General features: G+C 40.9%; 1 protein-coding gene across 1 annotated transcript in view; it reads left to right on the top strand.

Annotated features, from left to right (window-relative positions):
• Positions 1-3,298: 3,298 nt before the first annotated feature.
• PCDH9 (protocadherin 9) overlaps positions 3,299-14,117 on the top strand; it is a 926,583-nt gene continuing 915,764 nt past the window's right edge. Inside the window, exons 1-2 of the mRNA XM_035003254.1 lie at positions 3,299-3,845; positions 5,064-8,234. Of these exons, the coding sequence (XP_034859145.1) occupies positions 5,199-8,234 (3,036 nt within the window). The 5' untranslated portion in view covers positions 3,299-3,845; positions 5,064-5,198. The remainder of the gene's footprint in view (positions 3,846-5,063; positions 8,235-14,117) is intronic.

Here is a 14,117-nt window from a genome sequence, read left to right on the forward strand (position 1 = left end):
ATGCTCTCAATCTCTCTCTCTCTCTCAAATAAATAAATAAAATCTTTAAAAAAAAAAAAAAGAAATCTGTAATAGCATTTTAGTTTTCAGTCAGCTGGCTGAAGGTGACTTAGCTTCACAAGTGTCCCATGACTTACATAACACGCAAAGGACACCAAAGGCAATTTTACTACAGCCCAGATGACATAATTCCTAAAGTCCTAATCAGGTACAGCACAGGTGAGAACATCATAATTCCTGGCTGTAGAACATAAGCATTTACAAAGATGAATAAGGGTTAAAGAGATCTAATTGGAAGTCTAGAATACATATTGAAAGCTCTGTATTAGAAGTCATAATTGGAAATCTAATATTTTATTAAATTCACTAAGAAAAATGACTAAAATGCAGTAAAACAACATATTCCCCTACAGAAGCTAAAATTACTGTTTCCCAAATTCACAATTCTGCAGACATAACTTTTGAAATAGAGGTGGATGGTGAGCAGCTCTCATTTTGCACATGTTCTACATAGTGTTTTCGGCAGAAGCCTCAAGTTATTTTTTTCCTGGAATATTAATGAGATCTCTAATCGTAGTTCTCATTCTATAGTTTATAAATTGGAATATAATAGGGAAAACAATAAGCTTCAGTTGTTCTGGCTTTAAGAGCTAAAACTGCTTTGGTTAAAGAATCTCAATAATCTAGAAATGCTTAATAAACACAAAATAGGATGCACTGCACTGAAGTCAGCTCTATTTCTGTATTCAGTTTCCTTCGCAAAGAATCTAGAGGTACTTCTTTTTGGGGGCTTTGACCTGTAAACCTACAGGTCATTAATTGGAGTCTCATGGTCATAAATTTAATCATGTGATGTTTTTTTTTCTCTTCCCTTACCTTCATCTGTGTTCTAAGGTTTCATCTATGAGCATAGGATAATAATGGGTTCTGACTACAAGTCAAGCTATCCCTTAGCAAACAGAAACAATTACGCTTGGTAATAAGGTTAAATAATTATTGCTAAGCTATGTGTTGCGATTACAACAGAACTTTGAAATGACTACAGTATGATTAGAATAAGAATGTGAGCTAGCATACTTATGAAATGAACTGGAAAGTGTGCTGCTGTGTTTATTATAAATGTATTAGGATGATGGTTCATTTATTTTAAACTAGTCCAAAGAATAAAGTAGGTGACGATTGGAACAATGCACTAGCTTTAACTTTAGATTTTGTGAATGGCAAAATAATCATCACTGGTAAGATAAAAGAATTCCTTTAATTCACATTGTATCAGGTAATATTTTTTATTTTTAGATACTTAAGCAGCCCTTTTTATTAAATTTGTGTATTCTAATCCTACAAAATACTATTTATGAGTTGTTAGGCTATTTAAAAACAATATCAACCTATTGCTTGCAAGAAACCGGTTTTATATTTTATGTCTAAGGGATAGGTGTGTTTTACAGTGGGCTTTTAGGTACTGCACTTTTACTGTGAATATTCACCGGAGAAGTTTGAATAAAAAGGAGCTTACATTTTCATAGATGAGGGGAAATTGTAATGCCACATGAGTTGGTTAAAAAAAAAAAAAAGAATTATATACAACATCTAAGTTTGGTAGGCTTAGTGGGTTTGTTTTTGTTTTTACTTTTAACTTAAATATCTAAAAATAAGTTGTTCCTATTTTTAAAAAACGTACTAAAAAACAAAAGCTATCCCCTAAACATACCATCATAGTGCCTAACTATGTGAAGAGCCTTAATGCTTCTACAGCCCAGTACAGAATATGGAACACGGAGGTTTAAAATAAATGCTCTTTATCCTCCGTGCAAGTTAGAACAAGTTACTCAATCATGCATTAAGACCTTCTCAGACAACCTTTATAGGTCATTCAAAAGTATTTTTTGTGTGTGTGTTCCAAGTGAACTGTTATTAATGCCTCAAACTTAGGTATCTGGCATTGTAGGTAGAGCCCCTTACACAAATTTTCGTGGTTTACTACTTTTAAAAGATCAATCAGAAACAGTGCTTTGGGGGCTAATATTTAGGGAACAAAGCTAATCCTTTCGGGAGTCATTCCATTTAGCTCTTGTAGGAAAATGAGAAACGTGTGAGGATATGCTACAGAACTTGTCAGAAAGGCACAGGGAAAGACAAGTATTACATGTAAAGTTGGAATCAGAAGTGCAAACGGAAAGGAAATGTTCTACACTTCGGGGAGCAGCTGGACGGGACTGCTTCCAGCCTCGCGCAAACAAAGTTTGCAGTTAGGTGGGCTGGAAGCGGGTTTTGCTACAGCCGCCGCGCAACCAGGCGAGCTCGGGTTCCCAGGTTTGTGGCCACGGGGGGAGCCGAAGTGCAAGGACAGCTAAGATCGGCCGCCGTGGCCCGAGCTGTCCTCCGAGGTACTTCACACCGCACGCCACACTGGCCTAGGGCTGATCAAGGGACTTCCCAGAGGCTGCTACTGTCCCTCCCCACCCACCTCCCCCCCTCCCGCGGCAGCTTCCCTCGCCCTGCTTCTAGGAAGTGCTCAAATTTTAATTTTATTTCCGGTCTTGATTGAGATTCAAATATCCTGTCCCGACCTTTCGCTGTCCGCCCTCTCTGCCCTTCTTGCCAGTGTTCCTGCCAGCAAAAGCCTCTAGTTGCAGTACTGGGCATGTTGTCTGTTTTAACGCTCTCCGGAGAGCTGTGGCCCCTGCTCCCTCCCGGGGGGTGACTGCGTATCGTGCCTCGTACCCTGGGTTGACTCTTTCCCTTCTTTTCATTTTGGCCCCTCCATTTAGTACAGAGGAGTGCGAAATGTGAGCCCGGAGATGAGCCGTCTCGGCGTCCCCCGTCCGCCCACCGCTGTGCGGGAGGCTCCCCGGATCCTTGCCTGTGCTCCCCGCCAGCCTCCCTCGCCGCCCCGGGTCGTCCCACCACCGGTGCTCCGCCGTTCTCTGCCCCGCGCGGCACGGAGCAACCCCCAGGCCGGCTCGCGCGCCACGAGAGCTGCAGCCGCGCGGGCCTGGGGAGCGCCGGCGTTTCCCTCCGGGGCCGGACCCTGCTGGGCATGCTCAGTGCGCCTCCTGAAACCCGGCTCTCCCGGGGCCAGGATCAGTTCTCCGGGTTTTCGCGGCTGCCGAGGGGGCGCTGAGGAGGGGAAGCTGGGAGACAGTCAGGGCCTTGTTCCTCGCCCCCTCCCTCGCGCCCGGCTGCGGCCGCCCGCACCGCAAGATGCGGGCCAATCAGGGGCCGGGGGCGGGGCTCGGGCAGTCACGCCCTCCCTCTGGGCTTATTGAGAGTTATATCAAGAAATTCAGTTCAGAGAGGAGAGGGAGAAGGAGAGAGGGGCAGAGGAGAAGGGAGAGAGGCAGAGCGTGCAAGACAGGAAGGAGCGCCTTAGAGTCTCTGAAGCACGAAAGAGAGAACCGATTAGGAATTTTTCAGGCAGCTGTCATCCCGGAGAGCAGCCAGAGAATCACCATCACCCCAACTCTGACGTTTCCTACAAGAAGTTAGAGACTTAAGCAGTATTGACATCGGAGGGAAATGGTATGCTTGATGCCGTGGAAAATACCCCAGAGCTGAAGAAGTGCAACTGGATGTTGTGTGTGTGTTAAATACCAGAAGAGCCCAGACCCCGTGGGTAATAGAGACGAAATGTGGAGAGAATGACTAACGACAAATCTGTGAATTTGTTCTCTGGAGTTGCTAATTTGCCAGCCCGAAGCAACACATTTTACAAGGAGGAAACGTTTTGCTGCTTCTGATTTCTCCCCAAACTGGTGCTACCAGATGCATGGCTTTCTATGTGTCGGAACAAATCATTCCTAACTGCAGCATACCGGGAAAGGGGAAAGGTTGAGGCAACTAACGTAAGTGTAAAGTTTCGCATGCACAATTGTAAATTTTGTGTTTAGATATGTCCTCAGTGTGGACGAAGGATGTTTGTAATTGGGTAGCCGGTTGGGGCAGAGCTCACCTACTAGGCTGTATCTGCATCCCTACCTGCATCACTCTGCTGGAACTAATCGCGGGCATCAGCTACCGTGCAGCCTAATGCAGATAAGATTAGAGCCTGGGAACTGACCAGTTCTACTCAAGTAGGTAGCTGCCTGGAGGCTTGCACCCATTTAAATTGCAGTTAGGGGAGCATCTAAGCAGAAGCCTTTTTACCTGCTGTTACTGGGTTGCAGTATTTATGTGTGGCAGATGTTACTAATATTATAACCAGGGATCAGGGTTAAGAAACTGCATTTTTTTCCCTCTCTTTTATGCACAGTAGAAAATACTGTGCTGTTACATGGAAATGTTAGCTGCGTTTCACTTACATCTCAACACTCTCTTCCACATCTAGGATAAGGAATCCTGTTTTATACATTTTTAAAAGTTTTAGTGTGTTTCTTAATCCAAATGGGGAGAATTTGGCAATATGGAGAAATGAGAGCAAGGTCTGGGCAGGAAATTTGAAGTCTTGGTATTGTGCTTTTAGGCAATGAGGATATGTAGTGGCCGGTGACTATTGCTTCTGATGCTGCAGCAGCATGTCCGGATGCTTGTTTCCCAGTAAGATTGGATTAGAAGGCAGTTGAGGAACTGGGAGGAAAGAAAAAGATAGTCTTTTTAGACGAAAGAGATGACTCAGTGTAGCAGAGAAGAAAACATCACATTTGACATGTGACAAAGCAATTAGCAGGAACCATAGCCAAATACTTAGCGTTTTTCACTTGCACCTAAAAAAACTAAGGGAGGCGGGTTGGAAGCCAGGAGGCGGGTAAGACAGGGGGAGGGGAAGAAGAGAACACAAGAAAGCATGTTTTGAATTAAACAGCGTCCTGAAAAAACCAGTGTGGGTGAATACAGGTAAAAGTAGCAGCTGTCCTTAATTCAAAAGTAGATTAATTTCATTTTCTCTGGGCAAATGCAACAAACAGTGGATATTTAGTGTTTTCATCCACAGAGTTAACTTGCAAACAGTGGCAGAGCAAACTGCCATGTTTACTAATATGCAGTGGAAAATGTGTTGTGATATTTCATGACTGTGTGTTTTTGTTTACTGAAGAATAATATTGTCTATACGATTGTGTTGACAGTGGCTGTCTCCAAATAAGCGATGAGATGTAATGCATCCTCCAGTCCATGCACGCTTCCTCTTGCAATTCGTGCATCATTCCTCAGTGGAAACCTTTAAACCCTAAAATCCGGGAAAAGAAAATAAGTACATTATCATGGACCTGAGGGATTTTTACCTGTTGGCTGCTCTGATTGCCTGTTTAAGGCTGGATTCCGCAATAGCTCAAGAACTTATTTACACTATTAGAGAGGAATTGCCTGAAAATGTGCCCATAGGAAACATACCAAAGGATCTGAACATTTCTCACATCAATGCTGCCACGGGGACCAGTGCCAGCCTCGTCTACAGACTGGTTTCTAAAGCTGGGGATGCCCCTTTGGTGAAAGTATCCAGTAGCACTGGGGAAATTTTCACAACCTCCAATAGAATAGACAGAGAAAAACTCTGTGCTGGAGCCTCTTATGCTGAGGAGAATGAGTGTTTCTTTGAACTTGAAGTAGTGATCCTCCCCAATGATTTTTTCAGGCTGATCAAAATAAAAATAATTGTCAAGGATACCAATGATAATGCCCCCATGTTTCCATCTCCTGTCATCAATATTTCCATTCCAGAAAACACTTTGATCAACAGCCGCTTTCCAATTCCATCGGCAACAGATCCTGACACGGGCTTCAATGGTGTACAGCACTATGAATTGCTAAATGGGCAGAGTGTTTTTGGACTGGATATCGTGGAAACTCCGGAGGGAGAGAAGTGGCCACAATTGATTGTTCAGCAAAACTTGGACAGAGAACAGAAAGATACCTATGTGATGAAAATCAAAGTAGAGGATGGAGGCACTCCACAGAAATCCAGCACGGCCATACTGCAGGTCACAGTAAGTGATGTAAATGACAACAGGCCAGTGTTTAAAGAGGGTCAAGTGGAGGTGCACATTCCAGAGAATGCTCCTGTAGGCACCTCTGTAATTCAGCTCCATGCCACTGATGCAGATATAGGCAGTAATGCTGAAATCCGGTACATTTTTGGTGCCCAGGTCGCCCCTGCAACCAAAAGACTCTTTGCTTTAAATAATACTACTGGGCTGATTACAGTTCAGAGGTCCTTAGATCGAGAGGAGACAGCCATTCACAAAGTGACAGTGCTGGCTAGTGATGGCAGCTCCACCCCCGCTCGAGCAATGGTTACCATCAATGTCACTGATGTCAATGATAACCCTCCTAACATAGACCTCAGGTACATCATAAGTCCCATCAATGGCACAGTGTATTTATCTGAGAAAGACCCTGTCAATACAAAGATTGCCCTAATTACAGTTTCAGATAAGGACACAGATGTGAATGGCAAAGTGATCTGTTTTATTGAAAGAGAGGTCCCGTTTCATTTGAAGGCAGTGTACGACAACCAATATTTGTTAGAGACCTCCTCTTTGTTGGACTATGAGGGCACCAAAGAATTCAGCTTTAAAATTGTTGCCTCCGATTCCGGGAAGCCCAGTTTAAATCAGACTGCCCTGGTAAGGGTTAAGCTTGAGGACGAAAATGACAACCCACCAATTTTCAACCAGCCTGTAATTGAGCTGTCAGTTTCTGAAAACAACCGACGTGGGTTATACTTAACAACTATTAGTGCTACAGATGAAGACAGTGGGAAAAATGCGGACATTGTTTATCAGCTTGGGCCGAATGCCTCCTTCTTTGATCTGGACCGAAAGACAGGAGTTTTGACAGCCTCCAGAGTCTTTGACAGGGAAGAACAAGAACGATTCATTTTTACAGTAACTGCCAGGGACAATGGGACCCCTCCCCTCCAAAGCCAAGCGGCTGTGATAGTTACTGTTCTGGATGAGAATGACAATAGCCCCAAGTTTACTCATAATCATTTTCAATTTTTTGTGTCTGAGAATCTGCCAAAGTATAGTACGGTGGGGGTAATCACAGTGACAGATGCAGATGCTGGAGAGAATAAAGCTGTGACTCTTTCCATTCTAAATGACAGTGATAATTTTGTGTTGGATCCCTATTCTGGAGTCATAAAGTCAAATGTCTCATTTGATAGAGAGCAGCAGAGTTCCTACACTTTTGATGTCAAAGCCACTGACGGAGGACAACCACCCCGCTCCTCTACTGCAAAAGTCACCATCAATGTCATGGATGTCAACGACAATAGCCCAGTTGTCATTTCTCCACCTTCCAACACTTCTTTTAAGTTGGTGCCCCTCTCGGCCATTCCTGGCTCTGTGGTAGCGGAAGTTTTTGCGGTGGACATTGACACTGGGATGAACGCCGAACTGAAGTATACAATTGTGAGTGGGAACAACAAAGGCTTGTTTCGGATTGATCCAGTAACAGGTAACATCACTCTGGAAGAAAAGCCGGCACCCACTGATGTGGGCTTGCACCGTCTGGTGGTCAACATAAGTGACCTGGGGTACCCGAAGTCTCTGCACACGCTTGTGCTTGTTTTTCTCTATGTTAACGACACTGCTGGGAATGCCTCCTATATCTACGACTTGATTCGCAGGACTATGGAGACCCCACTGGACAGGAACATAGGGGACAGTAGCCAACCCTATCAAAACGAAGACTATCTCACCATCATGATTGCCATCGTTGCAGGTGCCATGGTGGTCATAGTCGTGATCTTCGTGACCGTCCTGGTGCGCTGTCGCCATGCATCCAGGTTCAAAGCAGCTCAGAGGAGCAAGCAAGGTGCTGAATGGATGTCCCCGAACCAGGAGAACAAACAAAACAAAAAAAAGAAAAGGAAGAAAAGAAAGTCTCCCAAGAGCTCTCTTTTGAACTTTGTTACAATCGAAGAGTCCAAACCCGATGATGCAGTTCACGAACCTATCAATGGGACCATAAGCCTGCCGGCTGAGCTGGAGGAGCAAAGTATAGGAAGATTTGACTGGGGCCCGGCCCCTCCAACAACCTTCAAGCCTAACAGCCCTGACTTGGCCAAGCACTACAAATCGGCTTCTCCACAGCCTGCTTTTCATCTTAAACCAGACACTCCAGTTTCCGTGAAAAAGCATCATGTGATTCAGGAACTCCCTTTGGACAACACCTTTGTCGGGGGTTGTGATACCCTTTCCAAACGCTCTTCCACTAGTTCAGATCACTTCAGTGCCTCAGAGTGCAGCTCCCAAGGAGGTTTCAAGACAAAGGGCCCCTTACACACCAGACAGGTAAACGAGCACTTTTACTGGTCCATGAGTACTGCATACAAGTGCCCAGTCAACCAGTATTAACGTGCCAGTGTGTCTATTGTTTTGGTCTAACTTTAGCTTAGTGTGAAAGAGGGAAAAAAAAACTTGACCCCTTTTCTGTTCCTCTGGGGCTCAGTCAAGAATTTTTAGAACAGCTTTGAAATGTCTGAGTTCTGAGAATTATCTAACCTCCCAGTTTCCTTCAAATGGCAAAAGATGAAAAGAGGAAATAATTCCAAAAATGTCCCAAGGTAATGTTTGCTGAGGAAGAAAACCTGTCCTGATATGCCAAATTCTGCTCCTGGGGTTTCCAAATTGACTGCTTCAAGATTTTCACATTTCCTTTTGATCTAAAAAGTCACCTTCAAACCCGAAGTTTTAAATGACGTTTGAAGGTCTGACCGTAATTATTTTGGAGCTGTGGTTGCTAAAGGGGTTAATTTTTTTTTAGTCTCTAAATGAGATAGTAGACTTTTAAATGTACATCAGCTGTGAAGCACATGATTGTCGATAGATTGCAACGAAGCCATATAGGAAGCCTTCTCTTTGATTTCAGATGATTTCATTGTAATATAGTAAATTGGGTATTGAATAGAAAGGTTGGCAAATTGTCCGTAATGGCCAAAGTACTCTTTCAAGAAAAAAAAAAAAAATAGAAGGAATGCTTTCTCCCTGATATAACCAATTTATACAGAAAAGAATGAATCCATTGTAAATATTCTCCCATCTTAGTAATGCATAAGTGATCTGTCATAACTCATTTTAAACTGTGAAATATGCCATATGAAGAGGGATTAAGAGGCTGAGAAACTCATATTTCAACCAAATCCAGAATTAGTTTTTCTTAGGTCTAATAATTCCTTGTTAATAAAGATTTAAATGCAGCGCTGTCTAATTTATTTCACCGGTGCTTGTCTATTGCCATGAAATTTGAGTGTCAGTAATAGCCCTGTAGATGGCACTAGGGTATCATGTCGCTTGTGCTGGCCAGGTGCCAAGCCCGCAGTAGCAAGGAGAGGGGGGAAGGAAGGATCAAGCTGGTGCTACAGCCAAAGATACCTTTTATTTAATGACAGTTGCTCTGGAGCAGCCAGCATTTAAATTCATATGCTTGCTCTTTTGCGATTAGCTCTCACCACACAAACTTTCTAGGATTTCGCAATCCCAGTGTTATCCTTGTTGGTATTGTTGGTACTGAGTCCACCCATGGTGATGGCCCGTCTGAATTTGTTGAAGATAAAGAACATACAGATTTCAGAAAATCAAGGAAAGCAAAGTACATTTGCAGGATAGTACTGACAGTTGTTGATTAGTGTTTGAAAACTCAAGAGTTTTTCCTTTGTTATTTGGGGGGTGGGGTGAGATGGAATGTTTTATTGAAACTCTATTTCCCTCTTATAATCTAGTGTTTATTGCTCTGGAGTGACTTTAAGGTTTGGTGGTTATAAGATATTTATAAAAATAATTTCGACAATGAATCACATAGATATTCCCAGAACAGTAGGCATAATGCCTATGATTATCCCACTATAATCTCCACTTTTTAAAAGTGGAAGATTAGATACCTAGAGCATTTTAAAAGTACACAGACTTAGAGCTTGAATGCACAGAAGGAAAGGAATTAAAATAAGTCCATATAGAATTTCTAGAGGAGAATATGAAGTTACTCGATAGAAGTTCAAGTTGGAAGGATGTATTTTTATGTTAACTTCCTCAGCTTCTTAAGAGAGGTTGGTGTTTTAAAATTTAGAAGATTTCCGAGCTTAGCAAAGGTTTATGAAAGTTGGTAAATAGTTAATCATGTAAAGTTATTTATGAAGCTAAATATGAAGTTGCTATTAATGAAAAGAAAGAAAATGGCTTCTTCTTAATTTACTTTTAATGTGAAGGTCACTCACAATATACTGAGACTTTATGATTTGCATAATAACTTGAAAAAAAGCTAACATGACTGAAAGTTTTCACATAAATTCTGAAATTTGTTTTCCAAAGGAAGAGACTGACGTTCTTCCGACATCCTCCTTCTTTCTCTTGATGTAAACGTGGTGTGTTAGCATTGACGTGCAGGCTCACTTCTTCTGACTTCTCCACAAGAGTTGAAACTATATGTAGTACAGTGACACAAATGTTAAGTGCATTTCAGCAAATTATGGAAAAGATACTTTGTTGAGGCTTAGTCATAAGAATATTTGTATGATGTAATCTTTAAAATAGGATGCTGACTAATTCTCTAACTGGAACTAAAGTGCATTTTCGACATTCCTTGAGACCATGTGTCACTGTGCAGTTCTCACTGTAGGTATTTTGATGTTCAGACGTAGCTGTAATTCACTATTATGATAAAGAGCTATTGAAATGGCTTTGCTTATACCTTTTAGAAGTTTTCACGCTGAGAAAGAAAAATTGCAGTGTTGGAGGAAAGGAATATTGGAAGTAAGGAGAAGTGATGGTGATAGCGAGATGTACAATTTTAGTACAGAAGAGGCATATTTTCTATGAATGAAGAACACAAATTATATACTACCCTTTTAGTTTTCCTTTTTTAACTGAACCACATGAGTGTTATCTGAAGATGTTCTAGTTAAGCTAAAATAAAAATTCTTTTTTTAGCTCCTTCACTTCAACTAGTGGCTTTTATACAAAATGTGCTCCTGAAGCTCCATGATTTTGAAAAAGTAGGGTTTATTACAACAAAAGCTTTCAAAGGAATTAATAAACATATAATCTGTGAAGATTTTTAGGTGAGTGGGCACAGATTGCTGTTAACGGGAATACCTTTTCACTTAATGGTGCTAGGTGATGTGTGAGTAAAATTCGAGACTCCTGAGTAAAGGGTTTAAGTATCGTTAATTTGTATCATCTATACAAGGAAAACATAATGTCTGACTCTTACACCATGAGTTTGCTTATAGAGCACTGGTTCTTATTTTGTCTTCTATTCCCCTGCTGTTTTGCCTTATGTGACCCTGCAGAGAACATTGGAAACCACATTCCTCATCCACTCTATTTTGCTAAGCTCTCATTTTCCTCGAATATAACAAATCAGTCACTGGATTTTCCACGAATTATTTTGCATGAATTTTTGGAAGTATCCTTAGCATTCACAGATTGAGGGAAATGTCCCTTAAAAAAAAAAAAAAAAGCAAGGTCATGTCTTGATATTTATTCACAAATAAGCAGAGTTCACTGTTCAGAGGATGACAACATCATCAATTCCAGTAGGGCTTTAAGTGATAAAGCTCATTGGTGTATTTTTCTAAAAGGAAAATATATTCTTAATGGATGTGATTTTTATAATGCGTGATATTAAGTTTCCAAATTTTAGGGTGTCTCAGAATCACCTGGAGGGTTTCTTAAAACATGGGTTGTTGGAGCTCTCTCCCAGAGGTTCTGATTCAGTGCCATTGGGTTGGCCCCCAATGGCACTGAAAATTTACATTGCTGACAAGATCCTGGCCATGATGCTGCTAGTCCAGGAACCATACTTTGAGAACCACTGCCTCAGCATGTTGGAGTCAGACACGTCAGCTCCTTTCCCTTTCAGATGATCATTTCCAGAGCACCTGCTTGTGCACAGCCCGGCTCTCCGCTCGCTTACTGACAGCCGGTTTATTGTAGCTGGAGGGGCTTTACAGAAAGCTGTTTATTGCTATTTCCCAACCCGGTTGACAGCATTTGGGGGATTAATTTTCTTGGCCCCAGTGTGCTTTTTGTGGGGTATGAATGAAAATGTTTTTTTTTTTTTTTTTTAAGTGACCTATTTACATTTGACGACTTCTTCCAGTAATAAAACAATCTGTGAGAGATGTAGTAGAGTTTGTTTCTGGGTAAGCAGTCATGTTTAATTTTCTAAATGAAATGCTTGTTTTAGAGTTTAAACATCCTGACTTTAGCTGTTCACATTTGAGAGTACTGGCTCATATACACATCTGTGTATGTATTGAAGAAATCAGACAGTGAAAATGAGTATGCGTGCTATACTCAAGTGTATACATGTACTGTGTAAGGGGAGTTGCTTCTATTCCCAGTCATTTAGAGATACTATACTACATTTATGATTACTTTTCATTTTTGAGGAATCCCACTGCAACCACTAAAGTGCTATGTCATGTAAAATGCGTGAAGCAGTCATAGAACTGCTGTTTAGGAGGGTGAAGAAAAAATGCAATTGAGAGTGAAGGGAGCAAATCTTAACTAATGTGGGGCTAGTAAAAAACTAAGATACTTTACTAAATTTTGCAGTATATTGTTGACAGTTGAACACGGGTGGCATGTGGAGAAAAATTGCTCCCCCAGATGCAAATTATATTTAAAGTGTTGTCATTGCGATTTTTATTTCTACTCCTGCCCTTCGGCTAAGTGCCCTATGATCATGAAGTCAGTTTTGAGGCAAAGGATACCCAGACCCCTTGGATTGATTTAGGGATTTGAAGTGAGGATGGGCCATCTATTAAAACTGGTAGCTTTCCTCTTGGATTTGTGAGACAAATGCTTGATTTTTTTTCAGCTTCATACAGCCAAGCTATAAAATTCAAGGTGCATTTTAGTATTCATTGCTAATAACCTTAAGGAGAGTAAAAATAAAAGTTGCCACTGTATTAAGCATAGACGTGTCTTCTGATTACTGAATATGTGCTAACATAGAGAAAACAATTTCTGTAGTTAAAACATTATCTCCTAAATTTTGCAATTATTTCTATATATAGAAGCACTCTAAACTGATGTTCCTTACCTTAGTTTCAAATGAGTCATCCTTATGGTGTCACAGAACCGGCTTTAGCATCATAAAAATTACCTTGCAAGTATTGCACTTGTGATAATGTGTTATATTCTTATGGTATATGCGTAGTCTTATTAAATATTTCAAGCTATAATGCATCTTCTCATAATAGCACAAATTAAAATATATGTGAAATAGTAAAATAGAATTTGGATTCAGTGAAAAACCTCAAACCTAAAATCACATTTCCTCAGAACTAATTGTGAATTGGTTTGACCCTTGAACTTTTGTTTTTCACGTTGACATACATGACATGTGTGTAAACCATGCCCAAAATATTAGAAATGGCCTCTTATTGAATTATTTTTCATATTACATTATCTTACATGACAGTACTGAGGTATGAAAGTGAGACCTGTAATTTATTTTCTCAGAAGCTCCGTTTCCACAGTTTTATTTTGTTATTCAGATTTTTTTATTTCCAGTTGTTTATTTGGTTGGGTGGGAATGCAGAAATCCCCCAAATGCTAAAAACCGCAGTGGTTGTGTTAGTCTAGCAGTACCAGATTGAGTGTTTTTAGGATCGAGGGCCAGGTCAACTGTACTGATCTTTTTTAGTACTTTCTCAGGTTTACTCTGTCAGAGTTGAACTCTTAGCTTGTGTATTGTTACAGACCAAAACAAAACTGAGTTTGGTGGATTATTTACCACTTTCACTTAAAATCCGTGCAGTAAGCATTCTCTGAATTTAGGGTAGTCTCTTCTCTGAATTTAGGATGGTGTTTTCCTGATGGAGGTCCTTTATTCAAACTAGTCTCTTGCTAATATTAACAAATCAGTTAATATCTTATATAGTCAATGTAGTTGGAAACTAAGAATTATTTAACATGGATTTTTAAATTTTGGCTTTCTTGACAGCTTACTTTATGTTTAATATTTTTTCAGAATTTTACATACCAGGGCCCTAAAATTTGCTAGCTTTTTGTTTGTTTGTTTGTTTGTTTTGTTTTTGTTTTTTGTTTTTTTTTTTTTAAATACGACTGTCTAATCACAGGCCAGATGTTGGTGAGAATTTGGGACTGCAAGTCAGCAAGGGGCTTACCCTGAAGTTTTCAGTATCTGGAGGCATAGGAGTTCAATAA

The sequence above is a fragment of the Mirounga leonina genome, unplaced genomic scaffold (genome assembly GCF_011800145.1).
Source record: "Mirounga leonina isolate KUSES-001 unplaced genomic scaffold, KU_Mleo_1.0 Mir_127, whole genome shotgun sequence".
Classification (NCBI taxonomy): Eukaryota; Metazoa; Chordata; class Mammalia; order Carnivora; family Phocidae; genus Mirounga; species Mirounga leonina.